Below are 23682 nucleotides of genomic sequence, written 5' to 3' on the forward strand. Positions count from 1 at the left end.
AAAGAATGAACATAAAAAAGGAACATAAAGAAAAAAAGAGAAAAGACAGAATAAAGATTTATTAGTGATGATAAAGCAGATATAGATTTTTATAAACTAAAGAGATTGTTATTAATACTATAAAAACTTTGTGCCAGTGAATTTGAAAACTTAAGTGTAATGTGCAGAGTTCTAGAAAAATATGAAGTGTCAAAATTGAATAAACGGGGGAAAGGATAAACTCTTTATAAATGATATTAGAAAATTGATTGTCCATGTGGAAAAACATTAATTAGATTCTTACCTTTCAATACACAAAAACCATTTCCTATACACTTTATAAATCTAAATGTCTTTATCTGTTATAACAAAACACCACATCCTGGGTAACTTATGAACAATAGAAATTTATTTCTCATCGTTCTGGAGGCTGGAAAGTCTCAGATCAGAGCACCAGCGTGGTTGCCTTCTGGTGGGGGCTCTCTTCCTGGTTCATAGCTGACGCCTTCTCTCAACGTCCTACACAGGGGAAGGGAAGGGAGCTTTCTAGAGCCTTTTTTGTAAGAGCGCTAATCCCATTCGTGAGGTCACTGTCCTCATGGCCTGAGCACCTCTCAAAAGCCCCAACTCCTAATGCCATCACCTTTGGGGGTTAGGATTTCAACATGTAAATTTGGGGGGATACAAACATTCAGACCATAGCACTAAATATGAAAAGTAAAACTTTAAAACTTAAAAAAAAAAAAGGAAAATATATTGATATATTTATGACATCAGGATAGAGAAGGAATTCTTAAATAACACGGAAATCTCAAACAATTAAGAAAACAATTGATAAAGTTGCCCATCTTAAATGTAAAAGTTTCTCTTTAGCAAGTGATACCATGAGCAAAATTAAAAGATAAGCTACAAGCTGGGAGAAGACATTAGCAATGTGTGTAACTGATAAAGAATAAGTTTACAGAATTACTGTTTTCATAAATTTCTATAAATCAATTAAAATACTGGGAAAAAATGGGCAGACTTGGAAAGTCAATTCGCAAAATATTTCATAAATGTGAAAATGTGTTCCATCTCATCAACGATTGCAGTGTTTGAGATAGTCTACATTTTGTTGCCGTGTATATCAACTTTTACATGGGCAACAAACAGTCCCAGAGACTCAGTGCTGTTGTCACGAAGGACGATGGAGGCTCACGGAAGAACAACCAGTAAGCCAGTCTAGTTTCCACTCAGAACTAACATACGTCATCTCTACTCACATTCCAGTGGCCAGAGCAAGTCCCATGGCCAAGCCTGAAGTCAGTAGGCAGTGTAGTATAATCTACCCACAGGAAAAGAGTGCAGAGGAAACCAATAATTGGAAACAGATCATTTAGTAACATCCCATAGTCTTAATGGCTTAAAACAATAAGGTCATACTAAATGTCACTCTAATCCTTATGCTAGGACCCAAGCTGACAGGGCAGCCACTGTCCGGAAAATTGCCATTCTCAATACAAGAGGGAAAAGAAAGAACATGATGAAGTATACATTGGCCCTAAAAATGCTCCCCTCCAGAAGAGTCAAATGGCACTTCTCGTGTTACACTGGCCAAAGCAACTCATATTGGCCCTGTCTGAGTCCAGCAGAACAGTGGTGTAGACTCCTCTTGTAAGGAGGGTAGCAAATTCCTTAATAGTAAAGCAGTCTACCCTAATAATTACAGCAAGAGAACATTTCATATCCATCAGAGTGACGTGAATTAGAAAGCATGACAAAACCAAATATTGGTAAGTTTGTGGGGATATGGATATTATTATAATCTGTTGGTAGAATTCTAGTTGTTATAACTACTTTGAAGAGCAGATTGACAGTGTCTAAATAAAACTGAAAATGTGCATCCCATATGACCTCATATTTTCACCCCTGCTGGAACTGTGACACTTGTGCACAAGGAGACTTATAAGAATATTGTAGCATTTTTAATAGCAAAACAAAATTTTAACAATCTAAAGGTTTATAGGAAAATGAATAAATTTTTATACATCCATTAAAATGAAAACTTTAGAGCTATACCAACCAATGCAGATAAATCTCAAAAACATAATATTAAGTTAAAAAAAACAAAATTGTAGAATGATACATGCAGTATGATATTTGTATAAAATTTTAAAACTTGCGAACTAATGCTCCATGTTGATTTTGGATATACATAAAGTAATATTTTAAGAGAGTAGGAGTAATACAGTAATATTTTATAAAAAGTATACATGGAAATGATGCATAAAACAAATTCAGGATCGTGGTAACTTTGGGAAGGGAGAGAAGGATTTCCAAGACTGTAAAGAAGGGCTTCAACTACATTTTTTTTTCCTTTTAAAAATATCTGAAGTGAATATGGCAAAATGTTGTGATATGATAGGTACGGGTGAGATACGGGTGGTGGAAATATGGGTGCTTCTGTAATTCCTCTGTGTGTTTGAACAAAAAATTATGAGTAGCAGGAATTCACCTGGAACACAGGGCGTTAGGAGAAGTTATTCCAGGTAGCAGACAATGTGCTGGATGTCTCCAAGGACCAAAATACAATGTGTTTGGACAATTGAAGGCAGTGTCAATTGCTGAGCCATTCTATGCCGGGGAATTAAGTTGATAGATGCAGCTTTATAGGCAGTCAGAGATCATATTATGAAGGCACTCATGCCAGTATTATAAATGTCATGTTCTGTTTGTTTCTGTATATGGACACCTGTTTAGAGAAGCTAATTTGTGTCAACTAAGTTAACTGAGGCTGTATTCAGAATCCTTGTCTTCCTTCGAGGGGATTCGCTGACTTCTTTAACACATTAAATTCTTTCTCATACGTAGTATCTAGACTGAAATATTAGAAAAATCCTCTGTGTTTATATTTTCTTCTCACCAGAAACAATTAGTTGCTCAAAAAATTCACATAGAAGAAAATGAGGACAGAGATACAGGACTGGAACAAAGACATAACAAAGAGGACCCAGACTGCATCAAAGCCAAGGTGCCCTTGGGGGACCTGGATCTGTATGACGGCACGTACATAACTCTGGAGAGCAAGGACATCAGGTAAGGAGAGCCTCTTCCCAAAGGAAAATGGCGGTTTCCTGAACAGACCTTTCTCAAATCAAGAAGAAATTATTTTTCTAATGAGAATAAGCTTTAATCACAGATGGGTTTATTGAAACTTGAAAGTTCAAAATACATACCACAAGTAGAATTCTTGGAAAGCTATTGAAAATATTTAATACCACAGTAGAAAATTGGACAACTTATAGTAAAAGAAATACAAATGGCCAATAAATGTGGAAAAAGTATTTCTCAGGAATGATCAAATAAGTACAAATTAAAACATTTAGATTGTTTTCATCTATCAAATTGGAAAAAACATTTAAAAATCAGTAACTGGTAAAAATGTGGAGAGAATGTCAACAGAAGTTTAATATTTATAGAAAGAATTGAGCAGTGTTATATTAGCTTTTAAAAAGTCCACAATCTTCACATCCTGTGACCTACCTACTATATTCTAACTCTTGATTTATCTCCTTTAAGTTGAACTCCTAAAATATTTGACTCTGACAGTAGCTATGTGAAAAGGTATGAATGTTGACTAATATTGGTTGTAAAGTTTTGATGCTTTGAGAGTACGGTTCAGTTAGGGAAAGAATTTAACATTTCTTTCCCTTGCATTCATTCATTGCTTCTTGCTTCGTGATTTTAGCCCTGAAGATTATATAGACACGGAATCTCCTGTTCCTCCAGACCCAGAGCAACCTGATTGTACTAAAATTCTAGAACTTCCCTATAGTATACATGCTTTTCAGCACTTGCGAGTAAGTAAAGAGATTTGGGATTTTTTTTTTTTTTGCATTATTTCTTTAATTTAGACTCTTGCTTATAAAAACTCTTTCTCCTTCCAAAGAGCTTTATAATTTTATAAACATCTCCTATTTCTTAAAATTCCTTCAAAATAAATGCTACAAGATGCCATAATACTTGTGCTCTTTTGGGTCTTACAATCTCCTTTTCCTGTTTTTTATCAATTTTTTCTTCTCTTCAGGGTGTACAAGAGAGAGTTAATCTTTCTGCACCTCTATTACCCAAAGAAGACCCAATCTTCACATATTTATCTAAACGATTAGGAAGGAGTCTAGATGACATAGGCCACCTCATCCATGAAGGGCTACAGAAGGTAAGTCATCAGTGACTTAAGGAGGCAGGAAACTCTGTGTGAACAAATGTTCTCCTCTCAGAAAATACCTGCCTAGCTTGCTTTTGTCAAGAGAGTGATTTTAACTTGTGAGTACATTCATATGAACTGTATGCTTCAAGTAGGGAGAAATGTTGATAGCCCAGTCTTCTTCACCAGGAAGGGATGCTGAAAAGCTTTATTTAAACTAATTCATGAAAAAACAAATTGTAGCCTATAGAAGCAGCAGGGCTTATAGGCTAGATTATATATTTTGAGTGTGAAAGAAAATTTAACATTAGTGTGTTTGATATATCTACACGCAAAATACATAGATGATCGCTGTTCTCTGAACCAAAAAAAGAATCACCACCAACAATAAAATCTTGTAATTTTCTTTTAAGGGAACATCTACCTGCAAAAATGAAAAAGGGAATTAGGCAACAGGACCCAAGAATTTAAATATATCATTCAGGATAACCTGGGAATTTAGAAAACGATTTTTGCTCTTCTCTATGCCTAGGGAATTTCATAAAATGCAGGCTGGTGTCTAAGCAGTATGATAGTGGTATTAAGTAAAATGTATAATTGTAACATTTATATACAGTTTATCCAAATACATATTTATATGTTTATTCAAATACATTATGTATTTTATGTATGATTATTTTTGTAGCTAAGTTACCATCTTTGTCTTGTTTTTCTGAAGGTAATGTAAAATATTGCACCCCCAGAACTTCATGAGTATTAAGGGGAAACTGACCTAGGATTTAAAATATCCTTGAGAGGATGGTTAGTTGAAAGTAGATCATAGTGGTAAGTGCTCTATAGAAAATTAAAATAGAGGGTAATTGGGCGGCTACTTTAGACTGGGCAGTTGGGGTTATCCTTTCTGGAAAGGTGACATTTAAGCTGGTATCTGAATGACAAGAAGGAACCAAATCAAGGAAGAAGATTCAAAGATCAACGAAGAGCATTCTAGGCTGAGGCAAAGGCCTTGAAGCCTTAATGAGGTCGGTGGTATGTTATTCAGCTCAGGCTGCCATAACAAAATGCCACAGACGGGGCCCTAAACAACAGACATTGATTTCTCACAGCTCCGGAGGCTGGGAGGTCCAAGATCAAGGTGCTGGCTGATTCGGTTCCTGATGAGGGCTCTCTTCCTGGCTTGTAGACGGCTGCCTTCTCACTGTGTCCTCACATGGCCTCTTCTCTGTGTACAGGGAGAGAGAGAGAGATCTGGTGTTTCTTCCCCTTCTTATGAGGGCACTGGCCCTATTGGATGAGGGCCCCACCCTTACGACCTCATTTCACCTTTATCACCTCTTCACAGGCCCTTCTCCAAATACAGGCACATTGTGGATTAGGGCTTCCACATACGAATTTAGGGGGGAGGGGACACACATTCAGTCTATAACAGATGGCATGTAATCAAATTCAGGTCAATATGGCTGGAGCCTGGTGAGCCAAGGGGAGGATGATAGGGAATGAAGCCGAAGAAGTAGGCCAGAGCCAGACTGTAGGGCTCTGACAGCCAGGGCTGGGACTTTGAATTTTATTCCAAGTGTGTTGAGAAGCTGGAGCAGAGGAATGACATAATTCGATTAATATTTTTAAAAGTACCCTCTTAAACTTATATGGAAAAATGAATGAAGGAGGCCACAACTGGAAATAGACCAGTTAAAAGACTATTGCAGTTGTTCAAGAGAGAAATGAAGGTGGTTTGAGTAGAATGGTTACCTGTGGAAATGCACGGACTTAAACTCTTTCCAGAAATGTTTAGAAGGTTGGGAGCTGATGAATTGTGGTATGAGGACAAAAGAGAAATCAAGGATAATTCCTCAATTTTGGCTTGAGCAGTTTGAAGCAGGAGCAGGGTCGGGGTGAGAGAAGAGACGATAGAGTTCTATTTTGGCCGTGTTAAATTTGAAATACCTGTATGAGTCTGGAATACAGAAGAGGTCAGAGCTGAGTGTGTAGATAGAGAATAATTGTTAAATAGGGAGTATTTTTAGCCGTGGGACTGGATATGGTCATCTGAAGGAGAGTGAAGTTTGAGAAGAGGCCACTGGGTCCTCTCACATTTCTCTCTCAAGCAGAGGGAGAAGGGCCAGCCGAAGAAACCAGAAGAATGTGATGTCCTAAGAATCAGGGGGGAAAAGGTGTTCAAAAGAAGGAGAGAGTAATTAAACAGTGACATCAAACATTTCTAGATTTGGGGGGAGATTTTGTGGGAAGATTTTTCTTTAAAGATTTATTTTTCTCTTACTTCCAGTAGATTGTGATGTGTAGAGTATTCTGTTTATCATGATGTTTTCAGTAGTTCATGTAGAATTTTTAATGGATCTTTTTGTCCCAATTCATGGTGTAAAGTTTGAAAATGAGAGGTAAAAATTAAAGCGTTTGTTGATTTGAAAGAAAACTTCTCAAAAGGCTATCAAAAAGGAGACGGAAGCCTAAGTAATAAGTCAGTAGTGAGAGAACGTCATATCCCTTAACCAACTACATATAGTGCTAAAAATCTTTAATTGCAGCCCTCAAAAATCATATCCTGTCCTGCAAGATAGAGTACTTAAAGATGAGTAACACAGAGTTATGCTTAGTTTGAATCTTAAAAATAACCATTTTTGAAATAATTAGTCCTTGTAAAAAATTCAGACTATATTAAAAAAATCTATAAAAGAGAAAGTAAAAACTATAATTTAAAAACTCAGAGATAATTGCTGTTTTATAATCTTATGAATCTTTATTTTGACACATTTTTATAGTTAAAACAATTATTCCCATAGAATAAATTTTTAATAGTGGAATTGTGGGGGTCAAAGGTCAATCACATTTTTAGGGCTTTTTACATACTTTTTGTCAAATAGTCCCCCAGAAATGCTGGACTAACCTGACATTTCTACACTTAATATCTGAGGTTAATATACAGTGTAACCAACAGTGAGTATTGGCAACTTTTTAACCTTTGCCGATTTGTAAAAGAAAAACGTATATCTTTTAAATTTCTATCTCTTTGTTGTTTTATATCATTTCATCTGCTACTTAGCCATTGTTTCATAACTTTAAATGTCTGTTCATATTCTTAGCCCGTGTTCTGTTGGTTGATTGTCTTTCTGTTTAGATTTTTTATGAGCTCTTTCTATATCAAAGATATTAAACGTTGGCTGTCATACACATCTTTCCCAGTTTATCTTAAACTTTATGACTTTTTTTCCTATGCTGAATTTGAAATTTCTGTACTTGGGTTTAAAATTACTGACGTTGGGTTTTTGACATGGTCCAGTTTAGTGTTTTGACCTCCATGTGGTTGAAATTCAGCATATGTTAAGAAATGAAAACTTCTAGCCACAAAAGGAGCAAACCTATCTGAAAATCTGTTTAACTTGACTAAATAATACACTGATTGCCGTATACTAAGGATGTAGTTTTTAGCAGTGTGAAGGTTTGAATCAGATTCTGAGCACAGGGTCCAGCCCAGTGGCGCAGTAGTTAAGTTTGTGCATCCCACTTCAGCAGCCCCGGGGTTCACAGGTTCAGATCTCAGGCACAGACCTAACATCACTCGTCAAACCATGCAGTGGCAGCATCCCACATACAAAATAGAGGAAGATTGGCACAGATGTTAGCTCAGCGACAACCTTCCTCAAGCAAAAAGAGGAAGATGGGCAACAGATGTTAGCTCAGGGCCAATCTTCCTCACAAAAAAAAAAAAAAAGATTCTGAACACACATGAGGAAATGACAAGTAAAAATTCATGTTTCACAAAAGCATAAACCTGTTATTTGCCTATATATATACCTTCATTCAGATATTAAATCAACTGGAAACTTTGCAATGTGTTAATTTCAGGAATTTCACATTAGAGCAACTGGAGTTTCTAAACAGGTTAGGTCTTAACTTCTAAAGTCCTGAAATAGGATCCGACAAGTTATGGTCCCTTTCTGCCTTGGAATGATAGCCTGGAGTTGGACGGTCTCTCTAGGGAGCTCACACCTCAGTGCACTTGCTCAACTAGTGATCAGGAGGCTCTTTGACAGGAGTAGTTTATTTACACTGTGTTCTCTGCTTTATCACTGCTAGGAAGCCTTACTCTTCTGCATCTTCAATTTCGGAAGAGACAGAGTAGGAAAGATGCTCATCTTGAACATTCTAAGTTGAAGAAACTGTCCTGAGTTGTATTTGATTGTCGTCTTATTTGTTGACTTTCTAGAACTCTTCCTCGTGGGTACTGTATAACATGGCTTCATTTTACTGGAGAATAAAGAATGAGCCGTATCAGGTAGTGGAATGTGCCATGCGAGCACTTCACTTCTCTTCCAGGTAAGAGCCCTCCCCTGCTGGACCTCCCAGTCTTCCACAAAACTCAGGACCCTTCAAGAAGCAATACTTACAAAAACAAGAAGCAGCAGCGTTGTATTGTACTTACTCTGTCCTCCATCCCTGTTAGAGAAACTAGTCCCATCACAAAAAATGACAGATGTCAAAGAGTTCAAAGTGATCATAGCATAATATTCTTCTGATTTCTAGTAAAGAAAAAATACGTAATGTAGATGCTCTCTGATTCACTTGAATGCAAGGACCTTGAGTGGAGAAATTATCATGAATTCAATTTTTCTTAAAGCAAATCTAAGTCCTAAATACATTTTAAAATCATAAAATGTCTGCCAGACCTTATTTTTGTGGCAAAATTTGTAGCCATCAGATTGAGTAAGAAACATTACAATTTTCTGAAATTATTTTCTCCATCATAAGTGTACTCAGAGTTATTTTCCTACGAGCAGTAACTTTGAATGTAATTTTCCCTCGTCAGATAGTAACACATAGTTGTGGAGTACATGCGTCTTTCCTAACATCTAGTTACGTCTCTCCATCTCTTCCAGGCACAATAAAGACATTGCCCTGGTCAACCTGGCAAACGTGCTGCACAGAGCCCACTTCTCTGCTGATGCTGCGGTCGTGGTCCATGCAGCTCTGGACGACAGTGACTTCTTCACCAGCTATTACACTTTGGGAAATATATATGCAGTAAGTACAACTTTTGTTTCCCTGAGCCAAACCAGTTCCAATTTTCTTTTTATTTTCCAATAAAAAATACCTTTTTTCCTTCCTCCTTTGGTCTGAACAAGGGAAAGGGGCTGGAAATGAAGAAATGAAGGGGAAAAAAGTCCTCAACACAATAATGTATTGTAATTGTCCTAGCCTCTTGACATAAAAGAAAAATAAAGTTGATAGGAATATTAAATCTCTGCAGAGTACCCGTCTTAAGACAGCAAGACATTCCAATTAAGCCATCTTACAGCATGCGTTCATGTTGTGGAGATTTGGCCACTAATCAAAATAATGTCCACTCTCGAGTGGGAGATGGGTGTGATCTCATCAATCATTGGGGGTTTGGACAGATGCGACCGGCTCGTGGCTAACGTTTCTCCCCCTGTGTGTGTGTATGTGTGTGTGTTTATTTTTCTCTCTTCAGATGCTTGGGGAGTACAACCACTCAGTGCTCTGTTATGACCATGCTTTGCAGGCCAAGCCTGGGTTTGAGCAAGCTATAAAGAGGAAGCATGCTGTCCTCTGTCAGCAAAAACTCGAGCAGAAATTGGAAGCTCAACATAGGTAATTGAGAGAAAAATTTCACAGGAGCACTAGCACCATAGAACCTGGGTTAGACCTGTGTAGGGTGATATCGGTCCATCAGTTCCTTAGAATTAAGAAAACACCTATTCTAAAACATTGTTACCTCGATAAGAAAGATAAAATTGAGGGAGGCCGGCCCACTGGCATAGCTGTTAAGTTTGTGTGTTCTGCTTCAGCAGCCCAGGGTTCACCAGTTCAGATCCCGGGTGCAGACCTATCACCACTCATCAAGCCATGCTGTGGCAGGCGTCCCACATATAAAGTAGAGGAAGATGGGCACAGATGTTAGCTCAGGGCCAGTCTTCCTCAGCAAAAAGAGGAGAATTGGCAGTGGATGTTAGCTCAGGGCTAATCTTCCTCAAAAGAAAAATAAAATAAAATTGAGGCACCTGAAAAAAAAAGGGAAGAAAGAAAAACACCTCTTCACTACTGCTAGTCCTGTCCCTTTTCTCCAAATCCAGGAGGTTTAGCTCAATTCAGTGGTTGTCTGGAGGAATCTTTTTAATAACATCCAGGAACTGGAGAATGTTTGCAGTAAATGCTGTCGTGTAGATCTTTACAGTTTTGACCATCGATTAGTTTTATGAAGTCAGATGGAGGGGGTGCTGCCAGATACTCAGTAATTCTATTGATTATGTTTTTATTGCCATAGAACACACTGTCAGTAAAATCACTTGCAGGTGCTATATTTGATCTTTCTCCACTTTGGCTCCTAGAATTGGGCTATTGTTGTGTTAGTTAAGTGACATTCTTTACGTTAGTTAAGAGACATTATTTGGCCCACCTTTTAATCAGATTTGGTTGAAAAATATAAATAATAGATTTGATTCCATAAATAATAGGGCCAGTTAAGAAACTTCACATAACTCAGAAGTGAATTGTTTATCTCGTATAGAATTAGCCTTGATGTTGGGAGTCTACTTTGATTATTAGATAATGAAATGGAGATTGGGAATTTGTTATACTATTGTATTTGCTGTTTTTCCAATCTGTTTAAAGCATAGTGTAGTAAAAAGGCAAGAATGACAGCTCATCGTTTGTACCTGGCTTCTGTCACACCTGATCAGAACTTGCCCTGCCTGAGCTTCTTCCAGCATCATGTTCTGAAGAATCAAATTGGTTCTTTCCTATAAAAACTATGCAGCTCCTAAATCTCCATGTCACAGTGTAATCGGTAATAAGATTTTTGTGATTAAATATAATCAGGCAGTTGATTTATTGATATTAGATGGTAGAGAATTATTTCTTTCTAAGCAAAGTTTCTGTGGTTTTTCCCCAAATGTATGCACCAAGGAGTTAAAGTGTGAGAGCAACGTACTATGGCCCTCACTCTTAACCTTGTCACAGGCAGAATCAAAGGAAAAGGTAAAAAGGAGGATTCTAGAAAGGCTTTGAATATCAGTGGAACTAACACACACTTTGTGAAGGGAAATAGAGTTGTTAAATACTTAAAGATTTAGAGTATATTGTTATGTGTCTTTTTTGGCACCTGTGAAGTCCAACACACCATTTAACGTCAAGGTAGTTGTATTTAAGGGAAGAATTTCACATCCATCTTTTTGCCCCCAAGTTTTTTTTGGTTTTTTTTTTTAAAGATTTTATTTTTTTCCTTTTTCTCCCCAAAGCCCCCCGGTACCTAGTTGTATATTCTTCGTTGTGGGTCCTTCTAGTTGTGGCATGTGGGACGCCGCCTCAGCGTGGTTTGATGAGCAGCGCCATGTCTGCGCCCAGGATTCGAACCAGCAAAACACTGGGCTGCCTGCAGCGGAACGCGTGAACTTAACCATTCGGCCATGGGGCTGGCCCCTTTGCCCCGAAGTTTTAATAAAATGATAGCATTTATTTAGCCCCATCGTTCTGGATCTTGTGGTATAGTGCTTGTATTTTAAAAGAAAAGAAGCTGGCAATTATTGCCGAGAACCAGAAACTTGTGTGTTTACTTGGGTTTAAAAATTCACAGTTTTAAAGCTTTGTAACTTTTCTCTGGTGTAAAAAATTCTCAGATCCCTCCAGCGAACGCTGAATGAGTTGAAGGACTATCAAAAGCAGCATGACCACTACCTGAGGCAGCAGGAGATCCTGGAAAAACACAAGCTCATTCAGGAGGAGCAGATCTTGAGAAATATCATCCATGAGACACAGATGGCAAAAGAGGCACAATTAGGTAAGTATTGGCTCCAGATGACTGAAGACAGGTTAGGAAATTCACTTCTAGCATGCTTTCCTCTTTCACAGCCTTCGCGTAGCCATAAAGCAGTAGAAAGTTGTGCGTGTGGCTTTCCTCAATCTTAAAATCAAGAGCCATCACAGCAGATATACCAGCAGGCCTGGGGAGCTGGTTTGGTCCCTCTAGCTTTTTTTAGTTGACATTTTAAAGGAAAAAACAAGTCTTTTAGATCCTAAGAGTCTAGCAATCATTGTTTGCCCTCTATTGCTTCGATAGGCGTGTCTGTCTCCTGCAGATCTTGTTACCGTCCAGATTCAGATTCAGTACTTCTCAGGGGTGCCTGAGATTCTGTATTTCTAGCAAGTTCCCATTTGATGCCTGTTGCTGCTGGTGTGAAAACACACTGTGAGTGACACGGCCCTACACCAAGTAAACACAAGCCGTCAGACACACCCTAGAGCCAAAGCATCCACACTCTTCAGCCAACACTGGCAACAAGGCTAAAATTCCTTTTTGTCTAGCTCCCTTAAGAACCAGTGTTTTATTTTAGAACTGAGATTTTAGACTAAAATTTATCTCAAGCAGAAACTCTTAACCTGGATCAACAGATTAGTTTCGGGGGGTTCTGAAATCATCCCCACAATTATATGGAGAATTTTGTATGTATACAGTTTTTTTCTGGGAAGAAGATATATATATTAAAATTAAAATATATGGCTCTATTAAAATCTCATAGAGTATATGACCCAAAAATAGAACCACTGATCTGAGGGAACTTGGGCTGACAGAAGATCCGTCATTGAGTGTATCCAGAATGTTTCGTTTCTGATTAAACCCTAAGGGAACAGATCTGACAGCTTGACATCAAAGAATAAATTAATAGAATCCCTTATTTACAGCCTTTTCCCTTGAGAAATATACTGGTCTGGAAGGCCTCTTAACCTCTGAATCTGAACCATTTACAGTGCATTTTATAATCCACCTCGCAAGTTTTCTTTGCTATTTTGAATGTAAAGAGTTATGTTCAGTCCTTGCGATTATTTACTGCTCAGTCTTTACTGAAATGCACCCAGAGCTCTTGTATATAAATCTGAAACAGACTTACCAAGTCTATAAAATAAATTTTCTCCAGGGAGATGGCCGAAGTCTCTTAAAACAATGTAATCAGTAGATTTTATAATCATAGAATGCAATTCCCAGAAGATACCTCAGTGATTATCTGGTGGAGCTTCTTTGTTTTATAGATGGAGAAACCAAGGCTTCTTTTGAATGATTTAATTTAATTAGCCATTAATGAGTGTTCTCTGTGTAAGTACGCTGCCAAGCTCTGAGGAATACAGGGTTGAAACTAAATGAAACTAAGAAAATCATTTTGGCATTGCTGATCTTTCTTATCAGAATTTCCTTTCCTGCTCCAGGAAATCATCAGATATGCCGTCTGGTCAACCAGCAGCATAGTTTACATTGCCAGTGGGACCAACCTGTGCGCTACCATCGTGGAGATATCTTTGAAAATGTGGACTATGTTCAGGTCTTTTTCTTGATTCTTTTAGTTTTTATAAAGTTTTGCATATCTAAGAGTAATATCGCTTTTCCCCCCTTGATTCTTTGTATATTTGATCCCTAAAATTTGTGACTATAATTGAAGGTTTCAAGTATCTGTTATGTTTATGAAGTCAGCTTTTACAGAGAGTACTCAGTTACTCCATAAATAACATTTCTATTTGCCAAAGAATATTCATCATATTCATTCCTTTTTCTCATGTCTTTCCTACCCCATCCCAGTTCCATTCTCTTGTTTAACAGGGTTTCAGAAATACACAAGAACCGTGGTATCTTGTGAAAATATCTCACAATGTTTTACCTTGGTTTGGAGGAAGGCTGTAGATATTTGAAATTGATTGTACAATAGCGTATAATGCCTAAATGATAGCTAGATAAACTCTGAAGAATGCTTCTTGAGTTCCCCTGTTTCTACCCACTGCAAACTCGTAGAGTAGTGATCATTTTAGTCTAAGTAGGGGAGGGGAATAATGAGCCAAACCTCTGAATCAGCTGAACATTAAACCTAGGAGACTAAGTCATAGAAAGGAATCAAAGGGACAGGAAAACAATCCATGCCGTCTCTCTTACTCCAATGGCATAGTTGATTGAAGTTGCTAACTATACATTATTGTCTGTGAGAGAATACTGTTGGGCATAGTTCTGAAAATTAAGGTCTGATTGTTTTAATACTGACCTACCTCCTGATTTCCTACTAATTCTGAGTAGCCACTAATGTTTTGGCGTTAAGTCTTAGACACAACTCCTTTTCCACATCCAGTTTGATTGAACTTTTCTTTTCACTTTCTAGTTTGGTGAGGATTCATCAACGTCCAGTATGATGTCTGTGAACTTTGATGTTCAGGCAAATCAGAGCGATATCAGTGATTTGGTCAAGTCTTCTCCTGTAGCCCATTCTATCCTCTGGATCTGGGGCCGGGACTCTGATGCGTATAGGGTAAGTTCACAGAGGATGAAGGAGCTTTCTCAAACAGACAAGATCTCTTAAAGCAGTGAATGGCCCTCAACCTCACTGATTAACGTGGTCCCTGTCACTGTTCAGCTTAGTTCAGCAAAGACTTACTAAACTTCTGTTAGATGGAAGGGATTCTGCTAGGTGGTAGATAAGTACGACGCAGGATCTGCCTTGAGTTCTTCTTCCCAATCAAGTGGGGCACCTAGACACCCTATCAAATTCAAATTTGAGCTCTAATTTTAATTCAAAGCTTTGAACTCTAAGTATAATTACCAACCGCGACAAGTTTCTAACCTTGGCGTAAGTGTATGCTTGTATGCACTTCACTCATTTAATCAGCATTCTTTTACTGAGCTTCCAGTGTGTACCAGGCTGGTACTATGAATATAATATGCAAGCTCTTGCTCTGCTGGAGCTTGCATTCTAAAGGAGGGTGCAGATAATAAACAAGCTAATGAGTATGTATTTCTAAGCTAGCTAAGAAATAATTGTATGTTGGCCATGGGAATATCAAGGTATAAGGATCGAGACCTTGTATTTTTTATTCACCGTTAAATTTTCAGAATTTAACTGAGTTTTATTCTAACAGAATTAATACAGCCACTTAGATTTAATTATATTCCTCAAAATTTGATAGCTTCAGTATATAAGTTTAGTAAGCCTCTGTACATATTATTTATCCTTAGAAAAGTGAACATTTTACAGATCGAAAAACAATTTTTAAATGCTGGCATTGACAAAGCAAAGGCCTTAGTTCGGAGAAAGATAGGTTCATTTAGCATGTTGAAATCTTAAATCCAAAGAAATTTGTGAGAAACTTTCTTTCTTTGTTAGGACAAACAGCATATTCTGTGGCCTAAGAGAGCAGACTGTGCCGAAAGCTATCCCAGAGTCCCTGTTGGTGGGGAATTACCAACGTATTTCCTGCCTCCGGAGAACAAAGGACTCAGGCAAGTGCTGATGGATTTGGCAAAGCACATGATTCTGCATGGTTGTCGTCTGGCGGTTCTTTGAGAGCACCAGCCTTGGACTTGAAAGGTTAAGTCTTTATTTTGAAGTCGCCCAAACTTTGAAAATGTGAATCTTGTTCCTTTTTCTTGTGCCAGGATCCACGAACTCGACAGTGACGATTATTCTTCAGAAGAAGAGGTCCAAACCCCTGACTGTTCCATAACTGACTTCAGAAAAAGCCAGACTCTGTCCTACTTAGTCAAAGAATTAGAGGTCCGCATGGATCTGAAAGCCAAAATGCCAGATGACCATGCACGCAAAGTAAGGCTCACGTAGGCTGGTGTGTATTGCCGTCCGTTCTGGGTGACTTCACAAGCCTCTTAGGAGGAATAAAAATTTGATAGAAGGCAGTTGTTGCACTTTAAGTTTATAAGACTGAAGGATAGAGTTAAAGAATTGGTGAGAGCACTAAGAAGTCAGTCATGCCAGTGAAGGAGTGCCAGGACAGTGTTCCTCAGGGCTGCTGTTTACATGGACCACCTAAGCCCTGTTCCTCTAACTAAGAGGGCTACAGAGATGAGTAAGCAGAACTCTGTTTACCTAACCGAGGCCCTTCTGACCACTTCAATTTAGCTTTGTATCCTCCAAGCCTCTAGAAGTTTGAAAACTTGGAAGATTCTCTTTCCCTGGCTTTATCAACCCTGACTTGGCCTTATATGAGGTCCTCAGGAATTTATATGAATTTGATAACCACTTTGCAAACATTATAAATAAGTTCTGTTACGCTGTTTTAATTCCTGTTAGTTGTGTACAACTAGGAATGTTTTATTATTGAGTATAAATGGTATGTTAGATACCTTTCCATAGATACTAATGAAAACCTTACCTTTTCACAGAGGAAACAGACCATCACAATGACCTTTTTAAAAATAATTTTAAAACTACGAACAGTTACTACTTACATTCAACATTTACTGAGGCAAAATACATGTTCCAGGCAGTTTGGAGTGCTAAGAATATAAAGATAATAGACCGTGAGCCCTACCTTAGAGTCGCTCACAGTTACACAGATGCCGCAAGAACATGAAGCAGATTGAAAGTCTGGTGCTCTTCCAACTAGGAAAGATAGATTTTTATTGCATCATGTATTGCATGCTGTTGTCTTCTGAATAATTTCTTATTGGGTTCTGGACACTTAGGTTGACTTTAATGGGGTATGGTAGATCACTTTAATACACGTATGGGATATATGTCTTTTTAACTTTCTTGTTGTTGTTAAAAGAACGTAGGGCACACATGTGAACAGGTCAACACCTGCTGTATGTCGATGACCTCATGTTATTTGTATGATTATAAATATCTATTCAAATTAGCTGTTCCCAAGGAGCTCAAGTAAAAACTGCTATCTGTAGAAATTCTTTTCAAATGTCTTCCCTGTTGTTTTCAATTGAGTCAATCTTCCTTTTGATGTTTTCAGATTTTGCTTTCCCGTATTAATAACTATACTATCCCAGAAGAAGAAATTGGGTCTTTCTTATTTCATGCCATTAATAAGGTGAGTCACCTACTTCAGACATCTAAAATTTAGAGGCTTGGTAATTGTAATTAAAAGTTACAATGCATGTATTAAAACCCTTTTTAGAACGAGTACTGTGTTCTTGTATTAACTGAAGTGTTTGGGGGTTTTTCAGCCAAATGCTCCCGTCTGGCTGATCCTCAATGAAGCTGGACTCTACTGGAGAGCAGTGGGAAACAGCACGTTTGCTATCGCGTGTCTTCAGAGGGCCTTGAACCTGGCTCCCCTCCAGTACCAGGACGTTCCTCTCGTGAACTTGGCCAACCTTTTGATTCACTATGGCCTTCATCTTGATGCCACTAAGCTGCTCCTTCAAGCTTTGGCCATCAATAGCTCTGAGGTGAGGCTTTATATTTCTTTGTAGCTACATGTACTGTGTGGGGGTAACTCAAATTCAGAGTCCAATTTGTATTTCTCTAGGAGGGCATAAAAAAATCTCGTGTTTTGTTTTTCAGAGCAAATTTGCATATTTTGAGAGGGCATAAAACAGATTTTATTTTTTGATGTGTTTATTTCTTTATTTTAAAGGAGTGCAATTTATAATTATACCATTAATTTTTTTTTAGAAACTTACATTTAAATAAGAATGCTAAAAATGTACTGCCATGTTTTTATGTCAGTCTGAAACATCTGGTTCTTTATCCTACTCATCACAGCGTGCATGCTGCTTAGGATTATACTGATTTACAGCTTTAATTTATAGCTGCCTTTATACCAACCAAGCCAGAGCACAGTTGAGAGGTTGTTTTGGTAAGGATGGGTAGGTGGATTGATATTCCTGCTGAACCGCCCGCATGCGGGCCATAGAATTATATCACTCTGGGTAGTTCTTTACTCTGTTTCATAGTTTCAAAGATACCACTTCTTTTTTTCATATTTTAGCATTTCTGAAATAAGGATGCATGTTATAATTGATGACATCATAGGTTTGGTGAAATACAGTTATAATAAATACACAATTAAATTGCATTTATACCTAGTGTGTAAATGTTTATGTTTTACATCCAAAGAAAATTTTAGAAGCAGTGTGCATGAATGGTTTAGGCTTATTTGAGGTATCCCGGAACTGAACTTCATTAAAATTAAGAATTTCTGTTTATCAAAAGATACCATTAAGAGAGTAAAAGGCAAACCACAGACTGGGAAAAGGTATTTACAATAAATATTTCCAACAATGGACTCCTATCTAGTATATTGATATAAAGAACTCCTTCAAATCAATAAGAAAAAGACAACCCTTTTTTTTAATGGGGAAAACAGCAGGCACTTCAGAAATGAGGACATCCAAATAGCTGGTAAGCCCATGAGGAAATATTCAACATCATTACTAATCAAGGAAATGCAAATTAAAACCACAGTGACATGCCACTTCAGCATCTCACTAAAACAGATATATGACTGACAATACCAAGTCAGTGAATTCTCATACTTGCTGGTAGGAGTGTAAATTTGTACATCCACTTTGGAAAACTATTTGTTGTATCTCCTAAAACTAAGTGTATGCCTACCTTAAGACCTGCTAAGTATATACCCAAGGAAAGTGAGTACGTCTGTCTATCAAAAGACATTTACAAGAATGTTCATTGTAGCTTTATTGGTAATAGCCAAAAAGTGGAAACAGTCCAAATGCCTATCCGTAGGAGAATGCATGAACAAACTCTAGTATATGCACATGATGGAACATTCCACATCGATTTTTTTTAAAAAATGAAGTGCTGGAGGCCAGCCCAGTGGCACAGCAGTTAAGTTCGCACGTTCCACTTCGGCAGCTGGGGGTTCGCCAGTTCGGATCCTGGGTGCAGACATGGCACTGCTTGTCAAGCCATGCTGTGGCAGGATCCCACACATAAAATAGAGGAAGATGGGCACGGATGTTAGCTCAGGGCCAGTCTTCCTCAGCAAAAAGAGGAGGATTGGCAGCAGATGTTAGCTCAGGGCTAATCTTCCTCAAAAAAATAAAAAGTAAAAATGAACTACTGATACACAAAAAAACCCCGTGGCCGAGTGGTTAAGTTCGCGCGCTCCGCTGCAGGCAGCCCAGTGTTTCGTTAGTTCGAATCCTGGGCGCGGACATGGCAGTGCTCATTAGACCACGCTGAGGCAGCGTCCCACATGCCACAACTAGAAGAACCCACAACGAAGAATACACAACTATGTACCGGGGGGCTTTGGGGAGAAAAAGGAAAAAATAAAATCTTTAAAAAAAAAAAAACATTCAGTTTCTTGAATTTTGGGTATTATGTTGAGTGAAAGAAGCTACAAGAGGGTACACATTATTTATACACAGAAGAGAACATGCTGTTTGATTCCATTTATATGAGATTCAAGAACAGGCAAAGCTAATCTATGGTGATAGAAGTCACAACATGACAACAGTGGTTACCTCTAAGACGGGGGTTGGGTTGCTTAGGGGAACCTCTTGAGGTACTGGAAACATTCTAGATGTTTTATATTTCAACCGAGTGATGGTTACAAGGATATATACATATATAAAAATTCACTGAGCTGTACGCTTAAAACTAGTGTACATTACACACTTTATGTACTTTTTATCTTAGTAAAAAAGTGAAAAATAAATTTATATTTATGTTATACAGTTTAGAATTGCCTGATGTAAATAAAATGGACAGTTAGCCATTAACTTTTATGGGGTAATCTGAAAAAAACCAAAAAAACATACTGTAAAGGTTTTGTAACTCTCAGAAAATATTAACTCATTAACATTTTCCTGATTTTTTTTTTCTTTTCAGCCCCTGACCTTTCTGAGCCTGGGAAATGCTTACCTTGCTCTGAAGAATCTCAGTGGGGCGCTCGAAGCCTTCAGACAGGCTTTGAAATTAACCACCAAATGCCCAGAGTGTGAAAACAGCCTGAAGTTGATCCGCTGCATGCAGTTTTACCCTTTTCTGTACAACGTCACCTCTTCCGTTTGCAGTGGTAAGCAGCAGTTACATGCTGGCGACATAATGGGCTCAACCAGGGTTCCTGTTGTGATCAACAGAACACGGAAAATGATTTTCTCAGTTTCTCGCCAGGATTTTGCATAGCTATTTCTAGCTACATAAGAAAGCAGTTAATTCATCACTTATTAATTAGATGCCTCAGGGTAGTAGGCTTAGTTCTCTGCCAGAACCCGAGTTGAAAAAGGCTGACTAAAGTATAATCGACTGGGCTTGATAGGCTGTGAGATTTTTTTTTCTCTCCCCAAAATCTCTGATGTTTTATGATGACTGATATTAACAGTGAAGGATATTTTTTCTGTCTGTGAACTCAAACTGTGATGAGGTTCGAAGCCGTTTTTCTGTCCTCGTGTACTGAAATACACCCCGTGGCCTTTCAGTGAAGGTGATCCAGACCTTTCCACCTTTAAAATACTTGTCCGACATTAAGTGGTATCTGTCTGCATTCTTCCACTTTCTGCCACAGCCACCAGTATAGACACCTGTGCATAAGTGTGTCCACTTGAGTCAAAAAATATTTGCGTTAATATCTAAACTGTTCTAAATTCATCGGTTAGAACTCTCTTTGTAAGAGTTCCACGGTGTTTGGTCATTGACTTGTTTAACCTTCACTACAAAGAAAGGAAAACGGATTTGACTTGAATTATGAAAGGTGTGGTTTACATATGTGTGGATCCTCAGTTCCGGTAGAGCAAACAGTAGCTGCTCTGTTAATGTTCAAGTGAGATTGTAATATTCAAGCAGAGGGCCATCAGTCCAGCTCCTTCACTTCAGGTGTTTAAAAAAAAAAACAAAAACAGACACGCACTTGGTTAAGTGACTTGTGTAATAGACATCAATAATTACTAGTAGATTTGGTACCCAGAATTGATTTTCCGGATTTACCATACAGGCATACTTCATTGTATTGCTCTTTGCAAATACTATGTTTTTACAGATTGAAGGTTTGTAACAACCCTGTGTCAAGCAAGTCTATCAGCACCCTTTTTGAACACTTGCTTACTTTGTGTCTCTGTGGCACATTTTGATAATTCTCACAATATTGCAAACCTTTTCATTATTATTATGTTTTTTATGGTGATCTATGATCAGTGATCTTTGATGTTACTATTATAATTGTTTTGGGATGCCACAAACTGCACCAAAGTAAGACTGTGAACTTAATTGATAAATGCTGTTTGTGTTCTGACTCCACCGACTGTCCATTCCTCAGTTTCTCTCCCTCTCCTCACACATCCGTATCCCCTGAGACACAGCAATGTTGAAGCTAGGCTGATTAATAACCCTACAATGGCCTCTAAGTGTTCAAGTGAAAGGAAGAGTCGCACATCTCTCGCTTTAAATCAAAAGCTAGAAATGTCTAAAGCATGTGCATGTCGAAAACTGGGACAGGCTGAAAGCTAGACCTCTTGTGCCAAACGGTTAGCCAAGTTGTGAATGCACAGGAAAAGTTCTTGAAGGAAATTAAAAGTGCTACTCCACTGAACACACGAATGACAGGAAAGTGAAACAGCCTTATTGCTGATATGGAGAAAGTTTTAGTGGTCTGGATGGAAGATCAAACCAGCCACAACATTCCCTTAAAGCAAAGCCTAATCCAGAGCAAGGCCCTAACTCTCTTCAATTCCACAAAGGCAGAGAGAGGGGAGGAAGCTGCAGAGGAAAAGCTTGAAGCTAGCAGAGGTTGGCTCATGAGGTTTAAGGAAAGAAGCCATCTCCATAACAGAAAAGTGCATGGTGAAGCAGCAGGTGCTGGGGCAGAAGCTGCAGCAAGTTCTCCAGAAGATGTAGCTGAGATCATTGATGAGAGTGACTACACTAAGCAACAGATTTTGAGTGTAGATGGAACAGCCTTCTATTGGAAGAAGATGCCACCTAGTACTTTCATAGCTAGAGAGGAGAAGTCCGTGCCTGGCTTCAAAGCTTCAGAGGACAGGCTGGCTCTCTTGCTAGGGGCTGATGCAGCTGATGACCTTAAGTTGAAGCCAGTGCTCATTTACCGTTCCAAAAATCCTAAGGCCCTAAGAATTATGCTAAATTTACTTTGCCTGTGCTCTATAAATGGAACAACAAAGCCTGGATGACAGCACATCTCGTTACAACCTGGTTTACTGAATCTTCAAGCCCGCTGTTGAGACCTACTGAGAAAAGAAGATTCCTTTCAAAATATTGCTGCTCATTGACAATGCACCTGGTCACCCAAGAGCTCTGATGGAGCTGTGCTGAGATGAATGTTGTTTTCATGCCTGCTGACACAACACCCTTTCTGCAGCCCATGGATCAAGGAGTCATTTCGACTTTCAAGTCTTATTATTTAAGAAATACATTTTGTAAGGCTACAGCTGCCATAGGTAGTGATCCTGCTGTTGAGTCTGGGCAAAGAAAATTGAAAACCTTCTGGAAAGGATTCACCATTCTAGATGCCATTAGAAACATTCATGATTCGTGGGAAGAGGTCAAAATATCAATATTAACGGGAGTTTGGAGGAAGTTGATTCCAGCCCTCATGGATGACTCTGAGGGGTTCAAGACTTCAGTGGAGGAAGTAACTGCAGATGTGGCGGAAACAGCAAAGGAACAAGAATTAGAAGAGCAGCCTGAAGATGTGACTGAATTGCTGCAGCCTCATGAAAACTTTTAATGGATGAGCAAAGAGAGTGGTTTCTTGAGGTGGAATCCTGGTAAAGATGCTGTGAAGACTGTTGAAATGACAATAAAGGATTTAGAATATTATATAAACTTAGTTGATGAAGCAGTGGCAGGGCTTGAGAAGATTGGCTCCAATTTTGAAAGAAGCTCTACTATGGGTAAAATGCTATCGAACAGCATCGCATTCTAGAGAGAAGTTGTTCATGAAAAGAAGAGTCAATTGACGTGGCAAACTTTGCTGTTGTCTTATTTTCAGAAAGTGCCACAGGGACTGGCTCCGTGGCCGAGTGGTTAAGTTCGTGCACTCCGCTGCAGGCGGCCCAGTGTTTCGCTGGTTCAAATCCTGGGCACGGACATGGCACTGCTCATCAAACCACGCTGAGGCAGCGTCCCACATGCCACAACTAGAAGGACCCACAACAAAGAATATACAACTAGGTACCAGGGGGCTTTGGGGAGAAAAAGGAAAAAAAATAAAATCTTTAAAAATAAAAAATAAAGTGCCACAGCCACCCCAACCTTCAGCAACCACCACCCTCTGAAGACTCAGATGATGGTTAGCATTTTTGAGCAATAAAATACTTTTTAGTTAAGGTATGCACATTATTTTTTTAGACATAATGCTATTGCACACTTAATAGACTACAATATATTGTAAACATAACTTTTATATGCACTGAGAAACCAAAAAATTTATGTGACTTGCTTTATTGTGATTGCACTTTGTTGCAATACTTGCTTTTTCGTGGTGGTCTGGAACCAAACCCTCAGTTTCTCCGAGGTATGCCTGTGCTAGACTGCCTTAGGATTTTAATGAAATGACAGGCAGTAAGTAGTGTTTATATTTTTTAAATATCAGAGCCCACTTTTTTGGTGAAGAAACCAAACACTTCTCAGCAGCGTAACTGTAACTCAGTTGTGGATCCGTGTTGAACATAGTCTGGACTAGAGTTCTGACGTGAATGCTCAAGACCCAAGACAGCGTTTTAGCAAGGCAATAAAACAGAGTGGCTACTGCGAGAGCCAGGCAGATTCGGGTGTGAGCCCCAG

The 23682-nt window shown here is 38.6% G+C and overlaps 1 protein-coding gene across 1 annotated transcript in view; it reads left to right on the forward strand.

The window, feature by feature from the left end:
* TTC17 (tetratricopeptide repeat domain 17) overlaps window positions 1-23682 on the forward strand; it is a 108355-nt gene that overhangs the window by 25457 nt on the left and 59216 nt on the right. Inside the window, exons 3-16 of the mRNA XM_046643753.1 lie at window positions 2885-3054; window positions 3707-3818; window positions 4046-4177; window positions 8388-8497; window positions 9058-9202; window positions 9651-9790; window positions 11815-11975; window positions 13397-13509; window positions 14332-14478; window positions 15331-15446; window positions 15603-15768; window positions 16925-17002; window positions 17139-17363; window positions 19774-19960. Coding sequence (XP_046499709.1) covers window positions 2885-3054; window positions 3707-3818; window positions 4046-4177; window positions 8388-8497; window positions 9058-9202; window positions 9651-9790; window positions 11815-11975; window positions 13397-13509; window positions 14332-14478; window positions 15331-15446; window positions 15603-15768; window positions 16925-17002; window positions 17139-17363; window positions 19774-19960 — 2002 coding nt within the window. The remainder of the gene's footprint in view (window positions 1-2884; window positions 3055-3706; window positions 3819-4045; window positions 4178-8387; window positions 8498-9057; window positions 9203-9650; window positions 9791-11814; window positions 11976-13396; window positions 13510-14331; window positions 14479-15330; window positions 15447-15602; window positions 15769-16924; window positions 17003-17138; window positions 17364-19773; window positions 19961-23682) is intronic.

The sequence above is a fragment of the Equus quagga genome, chromosome 17 (genome assembly GCF_021613505.1).
Source record: "Equus quagga isolate Etosha38 chromosome 17, UCLA_HA_Equagga_1.0, whole genome shotgun sequence".
Lineage (NCBI taxonomy): Eukaryota > Metazoa > Chordata > Mammalia > Perissodactyla > Equidae > Equus > Equus quagga.